The following is a 24133-nucleotide window of genomic DNA, read 5'->3' as shown; positions in this document are numbered from 1 at the left end:
ACACTCTCATAGCTTCTTGACAAAGAGTGTATGATCTGGTTCCCCCATTTGCTGATGTACCAGACCACTGACATATTGTCCATCTATATGGCAACTGTCCCAGATGGAAGAATGTGTTGAAAGGCCTGCAACACTAGGAGGGCTGCTTTCATCTCTTTGACATTGATATGTATCTTGGCCTCTTCAGGGGACCATGTTCCTTGGACTATTATTCCCAAGTAGTGTCCCCCACCCCAACTGAGAGACGTCAGTGGTCACTATGGCCATGGGCAGGGGAAAAACAAATGGATGGCCTTTGCAGAGCTGGTTTGAATGAATCCACCAAAGAAGATATCTTTTGCACGCTTGTGTGATCTTAACTGGAGCAGACAATGGATGTTGAAAAATGGACCACTGAGTCAACACAGTCCACTGAAGTACTCTCATGTGGAACCTGACCAGAGGATCAAGGGTGACAGTTGCTGCCATGGATTCCAGGGCTTGTAATACTAATCGGGCTGGAAGAGAAGAATGTTGAATCACTTTCTCAATGCATTTATTCAAGTAGAGGGAAAAGAGGTTATCTAACTTACTGTATCCAGACGAGCACCTATGAACCCCAAACTCTGTGTAGGTGTGAGATAAGATTTGTTGTAATTGACTGTGATTCCCAGATGGAAAAAACAGCTGGAGCAAGTAGTCCCTTGCCTGTAGAAGTTGATGCCTGGTTGGGACAGAAGATAGGAGCCAGTCATTTAGATATGGAAACACTTGGAATCCAGCGTCTGAAGTGAACTGCTACCACTGCCATAAATTTGGTGAACACCCTGGGGTCTGTGGTGAGGCCAAGGGGAAGTGCTCTAAACTGGTAATGACTGGCTCCCAGCTGAAGTGCAGGTGCCTTCTGCAGTGTCTGTTCATTTCGATGTGATAGAATGCATCCTGAACATCTATTGAGCACATCCAATCATCCTTTCACAGCAGAGGCAAAATGGACTGAATTGTGACCATCTGAAACTCTGAATATTGTATAAACTGATTTAATTAGCTGACATCCAGAACTGGTCTCAGGTCCCCTGTCTTTTCTGGCACTAAGAAGAATCTTGAGCAAGTTCAGGACCCTCTCGGGTCTGGAGAGACCTCCTGGATGACTCATTTTTCTAGCAGCTTTTTATTTCTACAGACACTGCTTCCCTCTGATTGGGTGGACCATCCCACAATGGTGGGAGGAGATTGGGAAAACGGTATGGTATAACCTCTGGATATGATTCTCTGCACCCACAAATCTTTTATAATAGATAGGCTCTCTGGTGCAGATACGTCCCCTGACTGCCTCCTTAGGAGAACTGTCAGGCCTCCTTTTAGAAGAGCTGATGGGGCTTATCTGGAAAGGAATCTCTGAAGCCTCTGTTTCTATGGGCCACCTCTGCCATGAGGGCAGCATCTTACATTTGAGTTCCCCCTCTGCCCCTGGTGGAACTATCTCTGTGTGCATCTTGAAAAGGACCCTTGATTTTCCTAAACCACATTTTTCTACCTCTTTGCTAGTGCCTAGAAAAAGGTCTTTGAAGGGTTGAAAAACATATATCTACAGCAGACAAGGTCTTTCCCTCTTGTTCACATCTGCAGTATGCGTCCTTAACCTTGGGGCCAAACAGAAAAGATCCATCAAAGGGTGCATGGATGAATGAAGACTTAAATGCTCCACAAAAATCATATAAGTACATCCAGCCATGTCTCCTGATGGCTAGTCCTGAACCTGCAGCCCATGAGGTACCTTCTGCAGCATGGGCGATTAACCTCAAGGACGCACTCAAGATGGATTGAAGGGTAGGCAGTTGCGAGGAAATTCTGTTTCCATCCTCTGACGACATGGACCCAGAAAGAGATCTGGTATCTCCTTGGTCAGATCTCTCTGTAGCCTCATAAAATGTGCCAAGTAATTCAGCAACCTGAGGGCAAAGGTCTCTGAAGCTTACACATGCTTCCCAAATCTATCCAAATCCCTCAGCTCTCTATTAAAGGGGTGGACAGAAGAACTCTGCTATGCCAGTTTGTTCTTTGTGGCTGTAGCCACAACCATAGTATCAACTGGAACTCCCTTGTTCCAGTTTGTGTGATCTTTAGAGGGAGCAAAAATGTTGTCCCGTCTTTTCAGTATTGGCTCAACAGTGTCCATCTCTTCCTATGCCCACCAAGAGAAAGGATCAATTAGCTCATCAGCCAGAGGGGTCACCCAGGAAGTAGACAGCCCAGACCAAAAAGTCTCCAGGAACACCAATTATTTCTTGGAGGAGGTATCGGAGAACCAGCCACCCTTTTATTTCAAGAGCTCCAGGATTTCTCCAAAGGAGATCCCTTTCAGGTGGTGATCTGGGGGCCTCTCCCCCTCATCAAAATCATTGTCCTCTGTGAGAGATTCCTGGGGGGGGGGGATCTAAGTGTCTCCTCTTACACATTTTCTTCTAACAGATTTCCTCAGTGGGGTGTTCTGGGGAAGTATCAGAAGAGATGACAATGTCCTGACAGACTGGCTGGAGACCAATTCAGGCTGCCTGTTCCAGTGAACGGCATGGATGAGGTTCACAGCAAAGAACTGGATGAGGTAGGGTTGTCTGATCCAAGGGGGGCAGGGATATCTGTTATCTAGCCAAGAAGAAAACCCTTTCTACAACCTCAAAGGCAGAATGCCTAGGGACACAAAAGTTGACAGTGTCTGAGCTGGAATATCTTACACCGTTGGCTCCTGTAACTCCACCAGCACTCCACCTGAGGAAAGAGTTGGACCCGACCTATCCAGTGCTGAGGCTCCAAGGGGAAGAAATAGTCGGATCTGGTGCCAATGCTTCAGCTCAGACAATCTTCTGGCTCCAAAAGGCTTGGTGCCAGTTGGTTCAGGGAACCACCTGAGTCAAAGAATAGAAAGTCTTGGGATTCAATGAATACACACCCAGTGATCTCAGATCCAAGGCCTCAAAAACAGTGGGTCAGACTGAAGAAGAAGATAATAAGAGGGAGGTGGACAAATGGCAGCTCGCAGAACCAATGGGAGTCAGAGGCAGGAAAACTTCCACCTGAATCTGTGCTCTGAGGAACTTTCTCATTATCCTATCCACATTGGCTTCCAAGAGGCTTCTAGAAGATCTGAGAGGGGATGTGGTGGACAGAGGTCTGAAGCATTTTCACAGAGATCCTTCCAAGAAATGAAAATGGAGCCTAGATGAAACTGGATCTAAGAGAAGCAGTGGGGAATGGATCCATGGAGACCTGGATTTCCAAAACCGTCAGATCCAAGACAGACAGACTGGACTTTATATGTACTTTTGTAGGAGGCTCCTTTGAAGGAGCTAACTCTGAAGCTTAAGAACGATCAGGAGACCTCTTATGGGACTCCTTTTCCTTTGACATACAGTCTGATTTGTTTTTGGTAGGGGTCTGAGCCTCAGCGACCAAGAAAGTAAAGGTAGATGGAAGTAGGCCTCGTAAAACTAACTTGTTTCTATGATCTGTTAAAAGTCTGGAAATGAAACCAGAGCAGATCAAACAATCTCCTTCGAGGTGAGCTTGACCTAGACAATATAAGCATTCCCTGTGGGCATCAGAATTGGGAAGCTTGTGACCACAGGTAAAGCATTTTTTGAATCCTGTAGGTATGTCACCCATATTAAAACCCTACAACACTAGAAGCATGAAAAACAGTGCACGAAAACTCTGCAGAGAAAAATTTTTACAAAACTATAAATACAGAAAAAAAGAAAAGGGGTACAAAAAAAGGACAGAAAAAGGAGGGAAAGCTACCAACAATGCTAGGCAAAAATACTCTGCATAGTAAGAAGAGCTACCAACAAGGCTATCAGTAATGGTACCAAACAAAAATGGTAGCTCAAACAGGGTCAAAAAATTGCAAAGGCTGGATTACAGATTACAGGAGGAAGGAAAAGAAACAGTAAAATACAAAAATAAAATTGTAGGTTAACTCATGAACCAACAGAAACTGAACGACTTGGAAAACTCCAATGAAATGCTCCAGAGCAAAGGAGGTCTACATCTGAAGCTAAATGCAGTAAACGAGATCTGAGGTATGTTACGTTGGTTGGGTATTATGGGTAAAGGGAGGAGCTCGAGAGTTTTGAGATCTGATGATCTGGTAGAAGTAGATGAGTCAGACATGAGTATCGCATCTGAACCCATCAGCTGATGAATGAATAAAAAGGACAACATCAGATACACTGATATTCTGAATGAGGCAGTTATCTAAGTAGGGGTAAATCTGAATGCCCTTTGACCTGCAGAAGGTTATCAATGGGGCCAGGCATTTTGTGAAGACAAGCCAAAGGACAGAGCAGAGAATTGATAATGCCTCACACCTGCTTGAAGTGCAAGAATGTCCTGTCGGATTTTTCCATAGGAATGTGGAGGCATGCATCCTTTAGGTCTATGGTTATCACGAAAGCATTGGGAGAGATCATGAGTAGTAGTTTTTGAAGTGTAAACATTTTGAATTTTGGCACAGTAATAGGTTGAGCCTTAACAAGTCCAGAATTGCCCTAAAGGTACCCTATTTTCTGGGGACTAGGAAAAGCCTCGAGTTAAAACTTTTTCCAAATAATGAGTCTGATACTGGTCCCACAGAAACTTGGGTGCACAGGAGCTGTATTTGCTTTAATGCCTCTGTCTTTTGGTTTGGTGGAATACCTTGGAAGCCTGATCAAATGACAGGCTATATGAACTGGAGTTTATGACTTCTTTGAATTTTTTCTGTACCTACTGGTCCATGATAATGTGGGTCTAATTCTTTAGGAAGAAGGACAGCCATCTTTCTAGTCTGAGAGGGGTTAGGAACGGAGGGAAGGGAGAAAGGAAGTGTCATGAAAGAGTCACGATTGCTCCCTGCTGGGCCCCTGCTGGTGTGCTACTCAAGGCTTATTAGCATCTACATGCCACTGTCTTGGACATTTGTGCTGCCTTTGACTCTTTTCTCTTCAGGGTTTCCTATGTCTTGACTTAGACTGGGAGACCAGAAAGGGCAAGTGTTTAGTATGGTAATTGTGGATGAAGTGAGGAGATTGCATCTGAAGAAAATCCTTGACCATATGAGCTTAGCCTTATCCTCATTTTTTTAAGCATGTCTTCAGCTTTTGGGCTAAAAAAAAATTCTTTGTCCAAAGGAGCATCTAAGAGGCTGGATTTGACATGTTCAGGGAGGGACTGCTCCGTCAGTCAGGCATGTCTTCTAATGATGTATCCTGTGGCTTCCCTGCTGGAAGCTTCCAGAGCTTCACAGCCACGGTGCAAAGAATACTTGGGTAATTGAGAGCAAGAACTGCATATATCTAGCCGTTCCTTGGAAAAGACCTTATTTTCAATCCCCACCAGGTTTTGCTTCATCTGGTCTTAAATGGTTCCTGATGTTTCACTACTTGTGACAATGGTAACATAGGTGTAGACTTTCTTCCCAAACCTGTCTAAGGCTCTGCTTTCTTGGTCAGTTGGCATGGGACTTTTGGAGGTACTAGCTTTAGCTCCCTTAGTGTCCTGAGTCACCACTTCAGGGTCTGCTACAGGGCTCTTGAAAGGGTGTGTGTGGGAATCCAGAACCCTGTAAAATCCATCCAGTTTCTGAGGGACAGGCGGGAGGGAGTCTGATTACAATGAAGAATCCAGCAGGACATCATCCACCACCTCTAAGACTGGAAAGATGGTGAGAGGTTTATCTCAATGAGATTTAGAAATTCCCTAAACCTCTTCATGGATTGTGGATAGTCCTGTGCTTCCCATTTGAAGTGTTCTCTCAGGGTATGTAAAGTCTCCCCAAAAGAGATGCCCTTGGAGGGGTGGGGACAAGGCAAGGTTCTCCACAGAATGTAAATCCCCACAGAGGCAACAGATAAACCTTCCTCAATTGTGGATTCACCATTGTCATTATCATCCTGAGACTCAAAAGAATCAGAAGCCTCCTGGAGGGAAACATCCCTCTTTCTTTTAACAGGAGAAGATTTAGGGTCAAAACCAGGGGGAGAGAGAAGCATCTGGATCTTACCTTGGAGATCAAATCTTCAGCCAACCTAACTACATCTTGTTGATAGACCTGACCTGGACTGAAACACTAAAGGCGGAGGCATGTCCTTGTTCATTAAGAATATCCACACCTCCAGGCTAGTTGCTCAACATAATGCATCCAAAATTATCTAAGTGCAACTAACACTGGGCAAGACTGCAATCCAGGCTGTAGCTTGTTACAGATCCCCCACCATGCCTCAGGATTCCCACTCTTCATTTCTTAAGATACTGGAAAATATTAAGGTATAACCCAATACCTTAATTATGGATGATTTCAACTACCCTACCATCAACTGGGAAAAGTACTCATGTACCAACTCATTCGCTCAACATTTTCTGGAATTCATAAATTCCAATGCCTTGGATCAGCTCGTCCACACCACCACCAGGGGCAGCAATATCCTGGATCTGGTCACGACCAATATGGGTAACCGGTGCTCCAAGCCAGAGGTCAACTCCTCGCTGGTCAGATCCGACCACAAGGTAATCACCCTAAACATCCATATCCCACCCCCACCCCCCATTAAGGAAACCACCATCAAAAACTATTCCAAAGCCAACTTCATGCTTCTTAAGATAGAAGTGGCAAACTTCATGGAAAATAGAGGTACAACTGCTGCATCTTACACAAATGCACTGTATCAGCACATACCGAAGTGCATGGATTGTGCCATCCCCAACAGAACCAAGACGCTATCCTCCAAAAAAAAGGAAGACAATCCGGTGGTCCCCTGCCATAAACAAACTCTACAACAGAAGGAAGAAGCTGTTGTAAAAAAAAGAGTAAAATCCCAAGATTGGAGGAACTCCCTGGTCAGCCTCAGCAAGAAGCTGAGATCCCTCATAAAATCCTCCAAAGCCAGTTATGAAAATAAAATCACCGATTTCAAAGACAACCACAAAGCATTCAACAGCTATGCCAAACATCTCAAGAATCTCAATGGCAACACTCAGATCTGCTCTGAGCTACAGCACAATGGCATTAAATATACAGAACCAACCAATATTGCCAACATCCTGGCAGATAAGGGTCAGTGCTAACTTTACCCCCCTCTCATGCTCCAAAAGGCCCATCTTAATACCGAAAGAATGCAAAGCCCCTGTAATCATGGATGAACAAGTAAAGACCGCACTCTCCAAAGCCAAGAAAACAGCATCCATTGGACCAGACAACATCCCAGGCTGCGTTCTGCACAGACTACAGAACAAACTGGCACTCCACCTAAGTACCATGTTCAATGACAGCCTCACCTCAGGCTATGTACCTACTGAATGGCATACAGCGACAGTTATGCCACTTCACAAAGGTGGGTGCACCACGGACCCCGGAAACTACTGCCTCATTAGCCTGATGAGCCTAGTCTGCAAAGGCATGGAACGTATCATCTTGGAGCTTATACACAAAGACATAGGTAACCTCCAAACCCTGGATCCCAATCAGTTTGGATTTGTAAAAGGTAGATCATGTATACTAAACCTGATTGACTTCTTTCACTAGAGCCGTAGACGAGGGCAAGGTAGTGCACACAGCCTATCTTGACCTCACTAAGGCTTTTGATGCCATCCTCCACTCTGGAATTATAGATAAACTCACTAAACTGGGTATAAATCCCTATGTCACAAGATGGGTGGCCACTGACAGAATCCACACAGTAAAAGTAGCCGACTCCAAGTCCGACTTCAGACCAGTGACGAGTGGAGTACCACAGGGATCAGTCCTGGGTCCTCTCCTGTTCGGCATCTACTTCTCCGAAGTGCAGGCCAACACAGAAGGTCTTTGGCTAACAAAGTTTGCAGATGACTGCAAACTAGGAGCCATAATAGAATCACCTAATGATGAAGACATTCTACAAAAGGACCTCACAGAGACAGATGCTTGGTGTCAAAGTCATGGCCTCAAGCTCAATGCCAAGGAGTGCACTGTCATCCCCTCTGGGAAAAACTCAGAACCTATGAACTACCACATAGGCGGTAGCTCACTAAAACACTGAAAGTGTGATGAGACCTCAGGACACAAGTGGACAGTAGTCTCTCCTTTGATAACCACATCGCCACAGTAGTCAGGAAATCTTTCTATGTGGCACATCTCATCACAAAAGGGTTCTCCTCTAGAAAAGAGGAGGTCATTGTTCCTCTCAACGCATCCCTCATCAGACCCATTATAGAGTACAATGCCCCATTTGGCATACATCTCACAAGACACCTACAACAATTGGAAAGACCACAGAAATACCTCACTAAGAGGATTACTGGCCTCAAATAGATGCCATATGCAGACTGTCTAAAAAAACTCCAGCTCTACTCCATCGCATATCGCCTACTCAGAGGCAATCTCTAACTAACATACAAAGCTATGTCAAACCCAGAGCTGTTGGACATGCTACACTTAAAGAAATCCCAATATCTCCAAACTGTACGCTCCAGGGACCTAAACCTTGTCATCACAATAAACAGAACATGCTGGAGGGATAGATTCCTGTCCCAGAGACTTCCCATACTCTGGAACAAACTACCCATTCATGTCAAGCAAAGCTCCTCATTGGCCCTATTTAAGAAAAATCTTGACGACTGGATGGGAAATAGAAAAATCATCCCAGGGATCACTTCTGCGGCACTGCTTGGCAGGGGGCACAGGAAAATAATTTTCTTGGGTGGTGAAAGCCAGGGAACCTTTTTGGCTAGGCTTATATAGGCCCCAGGGCCGATAGCCTAGTACCTACCTAGGAACAATGATACTTGTACAGTTGTGTAAAATTCTGGTCTGTGTTTGTGTTTAAATGAATGAAGAAATACACAAGTCACAGACCAGAAATGTATTTTAGCTTGCTGCTGTCAGAACCATACAGTGCAACCCCCAACACATGTGCTAACAATAACAGTCATTAGTATGACTGTGCACTTAGATCTTTGCTTGAGATCACATGAAGGAGTGAAATAGCCCAAAAATATATTTAAGTTTCCTGACTTCAGAACCCTACAGAGCAACCCACTGCAACACCCTCCACACACACACACACACACACACACACACACACACACACACACACACACACACAAATGTACATGACCAGAAAGACAGTCAATTGTATGACTATGTATACACCTAAGACTTCTGCTTCTGATAAAATAAATAAATTAGTATATTAATACAAGCCCAGGAATCTATTTCTGCTTGCTGCTGTCAGAACCATACAGTGCTACCCACTGCAACCTACATATATATATATATATATATATATATATATATATATATATATATATATATATATATATATATATATATATATTTGTATACATAAAAATATAACATCCACACACGTGTGTGTGTGTGTGTGTGTGTGTGTGTGACACACACACACACACACACACACACACAGACATACATATACACACATACAGACATAACACGTCACCACAATTACAGTCACATGCATGGCTGTGCACACCTTAGGTCTCAGCTTGCAATCGAATGAAAGAACACATAAATAATAATTGTGAATTTATTTCAGAATCCTGCTGCCAGAATGCATTGCAACACCCCTTTACACACACACACATACAACACACATTAAACCTCAACACACATTAAACCACAGTCACAGCCACGTGTATACATATGATCAACTCAGATGTCTGCTTGCAATCAAACAAATGAATAAATGCACAAATAATGGCCCAGGATTTTTTTTTTTTACAACCATACAGAGAAAACCAATACGATCCTAGCTCTGCACGCATGCACGCGCGTGCGCGCACGCACACACACTCACAGATACATGTATACACAACACACACACACACACACACACACACACACACACACACACACACACACACACACACACAAACACACACACACACGAAAAGTATTACAGTTCCAGGTGGCACCAATATTCCCATAACAAATAAAATAAATAAAACAGTAACAAAAAAACAGAATAATTCTTCCATGCTCATAACCCAAGTCCCTGTGCACTTCTTTAATTGTTTTCAGCCTACCTCAGTCACATGAGGTAGCTTGAACCAACAGGAAGCCATCACTGTCTTAAGACAAAAATAACAGGGCAAATCCCCAAAAATAGGGACAAATTGTACATACTGCTTTTATAAACTTAGGAAGTTGCTTCAGTAAAAGGTCTTGTGTTACCATGCATTTTCTGAAGAAAATTAAGTCTTAAACTCAAAAGCATGTCATAATTTAGTGAAGTCAATCCTCACTGAATTGCCACAAAAATTGAGAAAATCACAAATTGTATTAGAAACAGATCAAAAATATGAGGCAAAAATCTGAAAAGTTGAGAGGTATGCTCTGAAGTAGCTGTCTGAAAAACAGCCATGGCCAGTAAGATGTTATTTTTAACAGAACACTAAACTCCAGGAATTAAGAGTAGCGTGCAAGACGTTCCAGCTCCCCAAAACAGGAACTAAGTAGCTATATATACATTTTTATTTTAAATTTATTGAAGGTGTTGCTGCACAGCAGACAGGATGGTGAGGCACTCCTGTACAGAATCAGATAAAGTACTGCTATGCTGGATACAGTGCTGCTCTAATACATGCAGCATTCTAACAACAATAACAAGGATAAATCTTTGTCTCTCCTCTGCAGTTCATTTCACTGGTTTGCTAATTTACAAATCTACCTTCTTTAGAATGTTAGAATGCTGTTATATACACGGGAGAAAAAAAACTGACTGCAATATTTATAATGCCTTGTGCAAAACTTACTGTGTTATATTTGGACAATATGATAATCACTTTTCTTTTTTAACTTATCTAGCAATTTTCCAGTGTTATGTAAAACTGGAGTGCCCACAGGATGAGGGAGTGCTGACTGTCAAATTGCAAAACATACAAGGAGAAGAGCACCTACACCGGCTTCTAGGAAAATAAATGATTCAAAGACAAAAGTACAAAATATTCTACTCCTAAAATTTACCTTCAATTGTTGGCCCACCATCTTTAGTCTTAGCAAGTCTCTCTGGATGTGTTTTGTTGTAACTGTTCAGGTACAAACGGCTAGCATAGATTGCTGAACTGCAAGAGCAACAAAAGGTGCACATATTAACATCAAAGACTAAAAACAGTACTCATAGCAAGAACCCAACTGCAGAGGTGAAGCCTAATTTTTCTACTAAAGAAACATCAGCAAGAAAATTTCACAGAAGAATTTAATGATACATTCAAGTTATGCAAACAAACAAAAATCACATCAGCATGTGCTTTTGTAAACTACTTTCCAAAAAAAAAAAAAAAAAAAGGAAATAAAGGAAATGCATTTGTTATTTTACAAACTAGTACAGTACATTATAGCCAAGGCTGCTTTTCATGGAGCTGGGAAGTTTCTGAAGAGCACAGACTGAACCTAACAACATTACAGGCAAGCAGTGAAGTGTCAACATTACAAGAACGGCTCTCGGCTCAACATATCTTGATTAAAATATAAAATGCTTGAAAGATACTCCATAAATGGTAATAATAACAAGGTCTGCAGGACTACAGTACACACAGCTATTGTTTCAACAAAACACTCGAGTGCATTTGTTACAGAACACATTATATACAATGGCTGAGCATTAAGCAAGAGAGAGCAGCTGCATCCTTAGGTCAACTGGTGCCCTAGGCAAAAGGTCTCCACAGTGTTCCCCCACACCACCTGCTATCCCATCCTGGTCTACTAACACTAAATAAATACTGGAAAAGCACCCCTGCTTGAGCGGCGCCCTAGGCGGCCGCCTAGTTGGCCTATGCTTAAGGCCGGCTATGAGAGATAGTGATACAAATCCAAGTAAGCAGAGTCAACTAGAGTACGCAAGAGATGGGGAGAGAAATGTAAGGTAGTTACTGGTTAATGTAACAACAAATGAATTCAAATGCACCATAAGTGTATGTGGGGAAAAAAAGACTATAAACGTCTGTGAGGAATGGAATAAAGAAAATAGTATTGGATGTTAGTGTGATATCATGTTTTTAAAGTGTACAATACTCATTTTAATAATTCATTCTGGGCTTCAAGTGCTAAGATCCTAAAGAAGTTGAATTCTCAAAACTGAAAAATGATAGGACAAAATTCATTGCATCTATGAGGCCACAAATAAAGCCATGTGCCAAATATTCTCTGCAAAAGATCTTCTCTTCCTGTGTACCATTTTCAGTAAGAATCAGCATTTCAAAGTGTTGATTGTGACAGTAAAGACAGTACAGTGCTTATATTTTAGTTTTTATAAGGATTTAAAAGCAGAACAGTCTTCACAACCCTGAGCTGTATGAAGATCATAAGTAGGAAGGAAATTAAGTCTAATAATAATAATCTAATAATATAGTAGGAGTACACAATAGTCCATACAATGAAAGATGACTCTGTACTTCACCTAAGATAATACCTACAAATTGGTCTTTACAAATAATTAAACAGGGCACCACACTGGCCCAACAGTTAGTACTGCAACCTAACAGTACTTGTTTCTCTGGAGTGATTCGAGTCTATATTACAAAGTCAAAAGTTAAAAAGAGCAAACGCTCTTTTATCTAACACTAAAAACTGAAAGCACTAAATATCGAACACACGGAACAGCGATTTTTTTCCCAGGGAAAAAAAATCACTGGGCCATTTTCGGGACTTTGCCATTTCCTCCACTGTGGTGCGATCTCGTAGTTGGTATATTTAAGTAGGGGGTGGGGGGCAAAGCCCCACACTTTATTTTGTGTTTGGATGTTTTTTCTTTTTTTTGTGGAGCAGTGCTTTTTTCCCCTGGAAAGTGTTCTATATTTAATGCTTTTGGGTCTTAGTGTTAATAAAACAGCATTCGCTCTTTTTACCTTTCGAATTTGTAATATAGACCCAGTGATTCCCAGCCTTCTGTGCGGAATCTGCACGAGTACTTGCTGGTTTCCTTTCACATTCCACAGACAGGCAGGTCGGTATAATGCTGATTCTCCACATTGCCTGGCATGTAAGTGTGTTTGTAACCTATGATGAAATGACATCATCTCATCTAAAAGTGTTTCTCTGTCTTATGTTTGTTTGCTTGCCAATATAGACTCCTGCTCCTCTGTAATACTGGACAGACTAAAGCAGATATTAGTAAATAAATGGTAAGGAAGTACTAAATTCCGCTACAGTTTTATCAGGAGTACTCTGGGATAAGGTTTACATAGGAAATAATTCCCTTTATAGCCATCTGGTTGATGGATACAGGATCTATAACATGGACATCCAGGGTACAGTGCTGTAAAGGTACACAGAAGGCTATGTTCAACATCACCAATCTGCAAATGTCATGTGCTTATCAAAAACATCCACTTAAGATGCAGTCATCTCTGTTAGCAGTGATCAAACTGTGCCTTCTAGATTCATTTATGCACTACCTTATCATTGAGAAGGAAAAGTAATTCTAAAATGGAGATACTGACAGGAAACTAGCTGACCAAGCCAAAAAATACTGAAAAGGAGCTAGGAAATGTTTGTGAAGCACTTGCATCACTTTACATAAATTAAGAAGGCAAGCTTTACATGTAAAGCGTGTAGTGTATGTGTATATCACTCCCTCTTCCCATTCTGGAAGTTAGAGAAATACACAAAATCTACCAGATGCTGAAGGATGCAGACCTCTGAGATCAAATTATGGAGAAACCTTATATGGATGTGTGTAATAATCACCTAGCTCTGCTGGAAAACACTGAAAAGCAGCTCTATAATAAAAGCATGAATCTCTGATGGCCTGCAGATGCACAAAGATCCAGCCATTTACAAGTTAGAAAAGCATAGCTGTGTAGTGTACGCCACCCACCACAACAGAAGATTTCAGAAAGGGGTTTCAACAGCAGTTAATAAAAATGGCACTGTCTGAGGACAATCATCTTCATACAAGAGCACACTGTCTGATGTCTGGATTGCCTACGTCGTAAGTGATAATTTAATAAAGATGTCTCTTGTTTTAAAAAAATGCCAATTCCTCTTCCTGAGCTCATGCATCCCTTTTCAGGAGTAACTTGATATGAAAAAGATTATAAGAAAAGACAAACAGCTAATCAGTCAGTCTCAGTGGTTTAGAATTTTAACTTGTCTGAGTATTTCAAAGTATTTAAAATTATTTTGTCATCACTCTCCTACTCAGGAAGGTAAACAGGCAAGTGGATGAATTGGTTCAAAGACATTGCAGAAACTACTTTAGATGGACAATTTGTTTTTAAAACCAGACTATTTTGTGGAAAACTGTATCCAATGCTACATATCAAGGTCAGGAATTCAGAAATCTTTCCAGCTGAAGTGAATACAAATTAGAAAAACATTCCAAAAAAAAGATCTACTGGAAAGAGAATTACCTTTTCAGTTTAAAAGACTGGTTTACTAACATGAGCTACACGATGCCTTAGTTGCCTCAAATGGCGGATCTCCCTTCAAGAATTGTTTCTTTGCAAACTAAGAAGTTGCAGGTGGAAACACAACCATGCAGACAGACAAAATGCACTTTAATGGAAGGTTAAGCCAAGCCACAAGATAATAAAAAAATCTCTTGCACTCAAAAGAAAGCTTGATATAATCTCTGCCACTCGAAAGAAAGCTTGATATACTGCTTTCTTTTCAACTACTGAAAATCTTACCCACTGAGAAAAAGAAAGATTCTTCTTGTGACAGACTTTTTAAGTCTACAGAAAGAAATATGGTCATCTGATATTATACATCCTATAAACTGTATGGCTGAGAAATTCTAAGCGAGGATTTTAAATTCTGCCTTCTACGGATAACATTTTATTGTGAAGGATTACTGGCTGAGCCAACAACTGTGCTTGAAGTGTGAATAATGATGTCTTGGCAAGTAAGGTGATATATGAATATCCTGGCCCTGGAAATTATATCTAATTTGTATTGTTTTCTGCATGTGTGAACCAAAGACCAAGTAGCAGCTTCAAGGATATAGTTGGTGTCCAGAACTTGAAAGAACATCCCAAGGAAGCCACTGCTCTAGTAGAATGAGCACTCACAAAAACAGACAACTGCTTATCATGAAAAGAAAAACAAAAAGAAATGGACTTAGAAATCCAGGAGGAGATGGTTTGCTTACAAACTTCCAAATCCAATGTCCTGGCATGAAAAGAAATAAGAAGTTGATCAAATTTATGAAAGCCCTTTGTTTTGCCTAAATAATACTTGAGCTGTCCATATAAATCCAAAGTATGAAGAACCTTTCCACTACTAGATTGTGGAGAAGGAAAAAAGAAGGAAGCTGAACAGACTGATTAAGGGACAGCTCTTTAACCACCTCGGGCATAAAAGAAGGACTTGTACAGAAAGACACCCTATCTCTATAAAAAAATGAAAAGGGAGGGACCACCATCATGGCCTGTAGTTCAGAGAACCTACTGGCATAGGTTAAAGCAACTAAACAAACAGTCCTCCAGGTGCAATGTTGCAAAGAAGAAGTGGCAGACTCTAAAGGAGCCTGAGTCATCTTTTCAAGGACAAAATTAAGAGGAGGAATGGGCTTTCTTGGGAGGGCTAATATGAAGGACGCCTTTAAGAAACTGCTTGACCTCAAACTATACCTCTCAACCTGGAATCATCAAAAATCAGGACAAAGGCCCATGAAAAGTTGGTACAACAGGCCAAAATGTGTATGTTTATTAATATAAAATTTGCATAAATAATTATGTAACCATACCCACTCCAGTGGAATTGTGGGATAACAACTTTTAAACACAAATTGAAGAACAGACAAAATCTCACCAGAACAATAGTGTTTTATTTATATTAACATTTGAACTTGTATCAAACTTTGAACCTGTGTAAAACTAAATTAAATTTTGTTTTAGAAAAATAAATTCTGCTTCTACACTAATATTAAATAACTCAAAATATAACCAGAACAAAACTGTTTTATTTACAGCAACATCTGAACTTGTATAAAACACTGAACTTGTAGAAAATTAAAATACAATTTTGTTTTTTGAGAAGAGAGAGGTAAGCCTGCAAAAATAGAAACAGATTGGAGTTATAAACAGTGGAGGAACCAAAATTTCTCTTGATAGTTTCGGATTCAGACTATAATCTGGTTCTGACTGAGGCCTTTCCTGCCAGAAAAAATAATCTCTATCTGACAAAACTCAGAAGCAGGTTTCGGATCTGGTGATCGACTTTAGCTGAAGATGAAGGACCTGAGCACATGCCTAAATTGCACAGTTACCAGTTTGTTGTCCATTGTTGCATGCCACAGTGTAAAAAGTTCTACTGAGCTGGGTCGCAAACAGAGAGGAGACAGGGGACTGTTAATCTGAAAGACTGGAGTTCTATAGCTGGTAAGAACACTTTGTAGTTGCAGGAAGCTTGTGACTACCTGTAAAAATGTTGGAACTCTCTACAAAAATTCTTGTGCAGCTAATCTTACTAGTTTTTCTAAACAAGTTACCACCAAGAAACTTTTACTGTATTTAGCCTAAAAGTCCTTACTAGGACTTATAATAATCATAATAATAATAATCCCAAAATATGGCATTTTATTTCCTCTTAATCTTGTTTTCCTGTAAACAATGTTTTCTCCTGGATGACAATGAAATAATACACCACATCCTATCTAAATTCCTTCATTTTGGGGATAAAGAAACAGCATACCTCTTTCAGAATACATTTCAGTATGTGATAACAGAAAATTATTCTATGAGACTACTGTCTGACTGGAACTTTATAAGAAAGCCCTTCTCTGTTATTTAAAATTACAGTTTTGTGTACATATTTTATGCACAGTTGTCAGCTGGGTACCTTAATAATGAAATTGTCTGAAGCTCCCTCAGTTGATCATCCACCCAAACAAAATGCACTGTCATCACACATCTGAAATACTCTTTTTTATATGCTAATTACCAAGCAGGCAGTGGCGTAGCTAGAGCTTGTGCTGCCCAGGGCTGCCTTTGAGTTTGCTGGCCCCCTCATAAAATCAAGGTCAAATGGGCCCCCCCATACACAGCCCTCCCCTCCTGCAGCCACTCCAGTGTTACATTACTTGGCTATTTCTCCCCATTTACCATAAACACTAATGTGAATGCTGCTTTATGCTTTATTTCTACAATGATTATTTGGATTTCATTTAAAACTTTTTTAAAAATTTTATAGCACTAACACACATCTGCTAAACAAAGCAATTTAGTCTCACAGTAAAAACAGACTTAACATTAAAACTTCTCTGCCCTTGAAGCTCACATTCATTCAAACGTCATTTAAATTCATATTCAAAGAAAATGTATCTGGCCAGTGGAAGATAAAGTTTACCTTTCGGCTGTTTTCTAATCATAGGTCCCTTTGCACACATACTTAGGATCATGCACACATACATGTGTTCTTTGATTCATCTTCTTGATTGTATTAAATTATATTCCTTGTATAATACAGCACACTTGTTAAGAGTGCATTTTAAATTTCTTGTTTTGAACATTTTTCCAGTACGCATACGCAATGAAACAAAATGTACAAACCAACAATGACAAAACTGCCCAAGTCAGAACATTTCCATCATACAAGTCTACTCAAACTTCTGTTATTACAATCCACCAATATCAGTAAATATGCACAATCTCTGCAGAAGTAAAAGTCATCTAAATAATTCCACATTAAAGAAATCTGTAACTAATGAAAAGGTTGCTGCCAGCAAACAACTTTATATTTCATTCTTTCATCCACAAATAAAGTGCCTCTTGCCCTTGAAGGATAAATTGCCTATGTTCCATTAAAAAAATCATACGCTAGTAATATTGCAAAAGGGAATGGATGGCAAACTGATAACAGGTTCGTAGTTACTAGGTATCTCTGCCAAAGGAGGACATTCTCAGGACTGCAGCATCAACCCCCTTTAAAAGTACAAGTACAGTATCAGCAATCCATCTACATACTGTGGGAGTAGAACCCACAGCCCACACACACACATACACACATACACACATACCTTCTGCAAACTGCAATAAGGACATTCAACTCTGTGTACACACACCTACCTCCTTACTTAGAAGAGAACAGCAAACACCTGAACACTGACAGACTTGGAATGGAAGAGCAAAGAAAATTCAATGCTGTATTTAAAATTGTGTGGGTGGACAGGAAGTGCATGCTTGATGTGATACAACCGGAAAGAATGGGACTGTTCTTAAAGAAGAAACAGTCCCAAAAAGTAATACAGCTTTTTTTTTTCTTAATTAAGTAAACAGCTGTTTTTTAATTAAGTAAACAGTCCCAAGGCCCCCTCTTGCCTCCCCCCCCAGCTACGCCACTGCAAGTGGGTTGTAGTACATTTCAGCACCTACCATGCTGTCGAATTCAGTCCCAAAAAATAACACATCTTTTTTTTTAATTAAGTAAACAGTCCCAAGCCCCTCTCGTACCCCCCAGCTATAAACTGCAAGCAAGTTGTAATATAGTTCAGCTCCTGCCCTGCCATCAAATTCGCGAATCATGATTTTCATTTAAAGCACTAAAAGTCACACTGTCCAGACTCCAGGCTAGCTACTGTACTGGACTAAGTTCTACTTCTGAAATCACATCATCACTCACATCATGAACCATTGAACTAAAAGCGGCAAAAAGTGTGCACTGTGCAGCTGATCATTTCTAACGCAGTTTCTATTAAGCATAAGCATTTTTTTTATTCTTTTTCAGTTTTAGTTACCTAGTCCTAGAGTAGGAGACTGAGCCACTGGAGCAAATCAATTTTCTCATCCTGCTGGATTCCATTAACCTGATTCCTGTGGGCACAGGTGGGTGGGCGATGGATGGACTCTGCTGGTGCTGCAAATTGCAGAACTTATATTGTGCACAGCACAGGGCAGGCGTCAGGCTAGCTCTGCTTGCTGCTGCTGCTACTATTATTTTCCACCACCACCAACCATCCAAAACAGTACTGTCAGAGACTCCAAGTCTGATGTCATCATGCATGTCGCCCCCACACGTTGATGTTAATGCAGGACATGCTGGCGGTGCGTGATGATGTCAGCGATAATTTCAAAACTTCTGCATAAAAAAAAAATCTTGTGAACTGAAGGGGCCACATGAAAATTCGTGGCATTTCATTATTTTACCCTCAAAACCAGCAAATATTGAAGAATTTGGTACGGTTGAGAGGTATGCCTCAAACCTAGAGGCCAAATGAGGACTAAGTGGCAGAAATGGCTGACAAGTGGACTTTCACTTAAGAATATTCCAAGCCAGCATGCAGTAGTTCACAAAGGTAAGAAAGAACCCAGGGGACCTCCATTGAAAAGGGGGTCTTGGTGATGTTTAAGACACCAAACAGAAATTTTCTTCTATCTGGACATATATGGTTTTCTGGTATTGGGTCTTCTGGGATCCTGCAGTACCCTAAGCATGCCCTCAGAAAACTGGTGTCAGAAAGGAATCAAAACCCTACCACCCAAAGTGTCAGATGAAGAGTGGACAGATGAAGATGAAGGAGAATTCCTTTGTCTTGTGTGAGAATATCCACGTGATGAGGTAACCTGTGATGACTGTACATGGCCAAATGGAATAAGAGAGGAAACCAGTGCTGTCTGGACCAAAAGGGAGTCACCAACAAGATTTTTGGAGAGTCCTTTTCTATTTTGTGAAGGACCCTTGGAAAAAGAGAGAATGGGAAGGTTAGGAAAGGCATACAGGAACATTTCCTTTCAAGAGGAAGACATGGTGTCCATATTCCAAGTGAAAGGCTTGGGATTCTGGGACACAACCGAGGGAGTTGTCCGCTCAGAGGAGAGACAGCTCTGTTTGAGGAATACCCCAATAATGAGCTATGTCCAGGAACACATCCCTGTAGAGCATCCATTCATGAGGCTGTGTCCTGGACCTGTTGAGAAAATCTACTGCAAGATTGTGCTCTGAAGGTACATAGACTGCATGCAGTGTAGCCTGCAGACTGATGACTATTTCTCATGCCTGAAGGGCTAAACTGCAAAGAATATAAGACCTCATTTCTCCTTGTTTGTTGATGTGCTACAAGACTGTGGTGTTGTCTGTATAAACTTTCAAGGGACCTTGGACCCACAGTGCATGGAGGGCCAGAATGACAGCCCACATATCCCTGATGCTGATGTGATTCATCCCCTGCTGATGAGGCCAAAGGCCCTGCGCCTTCAAGGTGCATGAAGTGACTCCCAACCTCAGCTTTGATGAGTCTATGCCGAATACACTAGTGAAGTTCCAGTTTGAGACAAGGAAGTAGAGGAAAGAGATGGTCCAGTGGATGGAAGTCACACTGATTATGTACCACTGAAACTTCCTCATATAAAGCCTTGCTCAGGAAGCATTGGGATAGTGGAGGCCATGAACCTCAGAGTGCTGAGAAACACCCTGGCTGGAAGAGACGACAGGGGAAGTAGGGACAGAAAATAATTTGTCAGGGACAAAACCTTGGAGGTAGGAAAAGATGCCAGCATTGGAACAGTCTGGAACCTGCAGCCTTGTAAAACATGATCCTGAGAAGGAGTCAACATTGACTTCTGAATGTTGACAGTAAACCCCAAGCTGTGCAAGTGAAGCTGGGTAAAATGAAGATCCTGCAACAGCTTGGAATAGGATAGAACCCACAAGCAACAGGTCAATCTATACAAGAAAATAACTGAATATGGTGAAGCCTGCAAAAGGGCACTACAGGGGTTAGACATTTGCTTAATACTCTTGGGGTTGTAGAATGCCCAAGGGGCAAAGCAGATAATTGAAATTGAGAGGAAGAAACACAGAAACACAAATATCTCCCGAACAGAAGGTGGATGGGAATGTAAAGGTAAGGGTCCTTCAGATCCAAAGAAACTATAATGGCTTGGGAGAGCAACAGAGGAAAAGTACAGTTGTGTACACTTACCATAAATGTAGATGTTCGAGTGTATTCACTGTTGCAGTCATCACATTTGGGTTATCTGCTTGCAGTAGCCCTCAGTGGGCCCGATTATCAAAGTCTTGGGTCCTGCATCGGTTGCTGTCTCATCTTCCATGACGTCAGGTCGTCAGGGGTATAAAGCATACAGCCGATGCCATTACATCAGTTTTTCTTGCCCCAGATGTCAGGTGCCCCCCCTAATGGGAAACAATTAAATATATATATATATATATATATATATATGTCTGTATATATACATATATACACATATATATATATATATATATATATATATATATATACATATATATCTATATATATCTATATATACATATATACATATATATATATATATATATATATATATATATACATATATATATATATATATATATATATATATATATATATATATATATATATATATATATATATATATATATATATATATATATATATATACAAGGATATACCACCAACAACAAAGCAAATACACCAAAAAAACTTTTAAGCATAGTGAAAAAGGAATAGAGGCATAGCCAAAAAAAGTTAGGGGGTTGGAGGGTAACCAGGACTGCAACATTGAATACAATTGAACATCTACATTTATGGTAAGTGCACACAACCGTACTAAGTTATTCATGTTTCACTGTTGCAGTCATCACATTTGGGTAGATTCACAAAGCTATGGATGGGAGGAGGAATTTAAATAGCATTAGGACCAGCTATAAGGCCCTGCAAGACTGCAGTAGAAAAAACAGCCCTGGATTTAGAGAAAATTAGCAAATGGTAATGCTTGGTGAAAGTATAAACAGAACTCCAGATAGCAGCTTCTAGGATGTCCCTGGTAGGGACACCTCTGAGAAAGGCTGTAGAAGTAGATGCAACCCTGGTAGAATGTGGTCCTATCCCCTGTGGGATAGGTTTTCCATGGTGCTTATAGCAGAAATAAATGCAGTGGCCTATCCATTTAGAAATGGTTTGCTTTGAAATGGCCTTCCCCTCTGCCCCTGCAGCAAATGCCTCCAGCAGCTGCTCAGATTTCCTCAGAGGTTTAGTCCTGTCCAAGTAATATCTAAGTTGTCTGTGCACATCTAAGGAGTGCAGTATACATTCCCCTTTGTTCTGTGGATTAGAAAATAAGGTTGGCAAATGAATGGACTGATTAAGAGCCACACTGGATACTACCTTGGGCATGAAGGAGGGATTGGTCCTGAGGGACACCCTGTCCGCATGAAAGATGATGAAAGGCTCCACTGCCATAAGGGCCTGCAATTCAGACACCCTTCTTGCTGAAGTGATGGCTAAAAAGAAGGCTGTTTTCCAAGAAAGGAATTTCAACTCTGCACTTGCAGCTGGCTCAAAAGGAGCCAGAGTGAGTTATTCCAATACAAAGTTAAGATCCCAGGCTGGAGTTGGGGCTGTCCTAGGTGATCTTAAGTTATTGGCCCCTCTGAGGAACTGCTTGAACAGTGGATGAGAGAGGTGGGGTGGTTCTGTATTGTAAAGAGCTGAAATGGCTAAGGCATAAATTTTGATGGAGGAAAATGAAAGACCCTTGTGAAGCATCTCAGTTAAGTATTGAAGAATCTGAGGTAAACTGAGCGCTGTTGTGCCCATCCCCTGAGCTTGGTTCCAGGAACAGAATCTTTTCCATTTGTCAGCATAAGATTTTCTAGTATTAGGCCTCCTTGCCTCTAGAATGACATCCAACACTTGTTTATTGAGGGCTGGTAATGGAGAGCTCAGGTAATTAGCCAGGCTGCCAGGTTGAGGGTTTGAAGATGAGGGTGCAGAATCTGGCCCTCCTGCTGGGACAACAGGGTAGGGATCTGGGGCAGGTGCCATGGATCCAGCAGTGACACACTGCGCAAGAGGGGGTACCAGTGTTGGCATGGCCAATCTGGTGCAATCAATATCATCCTTGGTTTGTCCTATTTGATTTTTAATAGTACCTTGGTGAGAAGAGGCAGAGGAAGAAAGGCATAAACTGATAGATTTTTCCAGGTGAAGGACAGGGCATCCACTTTCCAAGCTTGTTTGTGGGGAGTCCTTGTGCAGAATTTGTCCAATCGGTAGTTCTGGGGGGAGGCAAACAGGTCTATATGTGGGCTCCCCCATTTGTTTATCAACATGTTGACTGTCTTTGGTTCCAGTTTCCACTTGTGTAGTTCCATAAGATTTCTGCTTAGATCGTCTGCCAGTGTGTTTAGGTTTCCGGGCAGGAATTGAGCCTCTAGGTGCACTTGGTAGCTCAAGGCTATGTTCCACAGAGCCATGGCTAGTCTGCAGAGAGGGTATGAGTGGGTTCCCCCCTGCTTGTTTATGTACCACAAAACAGTGGTGTTGTCCGTCTTTACCATTAACTGTCCTGGTAGAATGTGGTTCTTGAAGGCTGTCATAGCATTCTGTACAGCTAACATTTCTTTTTGATTGATATGCAGGTGCATTTGACTTTGGTTCCATTTGCCCTGAATGCACTTCCCTGCAAAGTGAGCCCCCCATCATAGTCTGATGCGTCTGTTGTTAGGGTTTGGGCAGCAGGGGGTAGATGAATGGCAGCCCATTGTTTTGATGGCAGGCCTCTGCCCACCAAAGGAATTCCAGCCATAGGCAAGGTATGATAGGAATCATTGCTTCTAGATCCTGAGAATGTTGACACCATAGGTTTTTTAGATACCACTGTAGTTTCCTCATATGCAGTCTTGCATATGGAATTAGTAGACTGCAGCAGGCCATGAACCCCAACGCTTGCAGTATTTGCCTTGTAGATAGCAGGTTCTTTGTGGCCACTAGTTTGAAGTACGTTGTCAAATGAATTTGTTTCTCTGGCGTGAAGAAAGCCATCTGGGAAGTTGTGTCCAAGCTTGCTCCCAAGAATACAATTTGTTGACAGGATATCAGATGTGACTTATTTTCGTTTATGGTGTACCCCGACAAGTTAGCACTTTTTGTACAAATGCCAGATGATTCAAAAGTATGCCCTGGCTTTCTGCCTGAATTAGACAATCGTCCAGGTATGGGTATATTTGAATTTTTCTTTGCCTGCAAAATGCCATGACAGATGCTAGGCACTTTGTGAATATCCTGGGTGCAGTAGATAAGCCAAAGGGCAGTGCAGAGAACTGATAGTGCATGTGGCCTGCTTTGAAGCATAGGTATCTTCTGGGATGTGCAGGTAGGTTTCCTTTAAATCCAGTGTTGCCAACCAGGCATCTTTGCCTAGCATAGGAAGTAGCTGGTGA

At 41.4% G+C, this 24133-nt stretch overlaps 1 protein-coding gene across 2 annotated transcripts in view; it reads right to left on the bottom strand.

Moving 5' to 3' along the window:
• GMPPA (GDP-mannose pyrophosphorylase A) overlaps positions 1–24133 on the bottom strand; it is a 424071-nt gene that overhangs the window by 163435 nt on the left and 236503 nt on the right. For both annotated transcript variants that reach the window (XM_044075874.1, XM_044075875.1), the window contains one exon: positions 10979–11076. In XM_044075874.1, coding sequence (XP_043931809.1) covers positions 10979–11076 — 98 coding nt within the window. The remainder of the gene's footprint in view (positions 1–10978; positions 11077–24133) is intronic.

This window comes from Protopterus annectens, chromosome 6.part1 (assembly GCF_019279795.1).
Source record: "Protopterus annectens isolate FY-2018-M chromosome 6.part1, PAN1.0, whole genome shotgun sequence".
In the NCBI taxonomy this organism is placed as follows: domain Eukaryota; kingdom Metazoa; phylum Chordata; order Ceratodontiformes; family Protopteridae; genus Protopterus; species Protopterus annectens.
The sequence above is the reverse complement of the archived record's forward strand: the minus strand, read 5'-3'. Positions and strand labels throughout refer to the sequence as shown.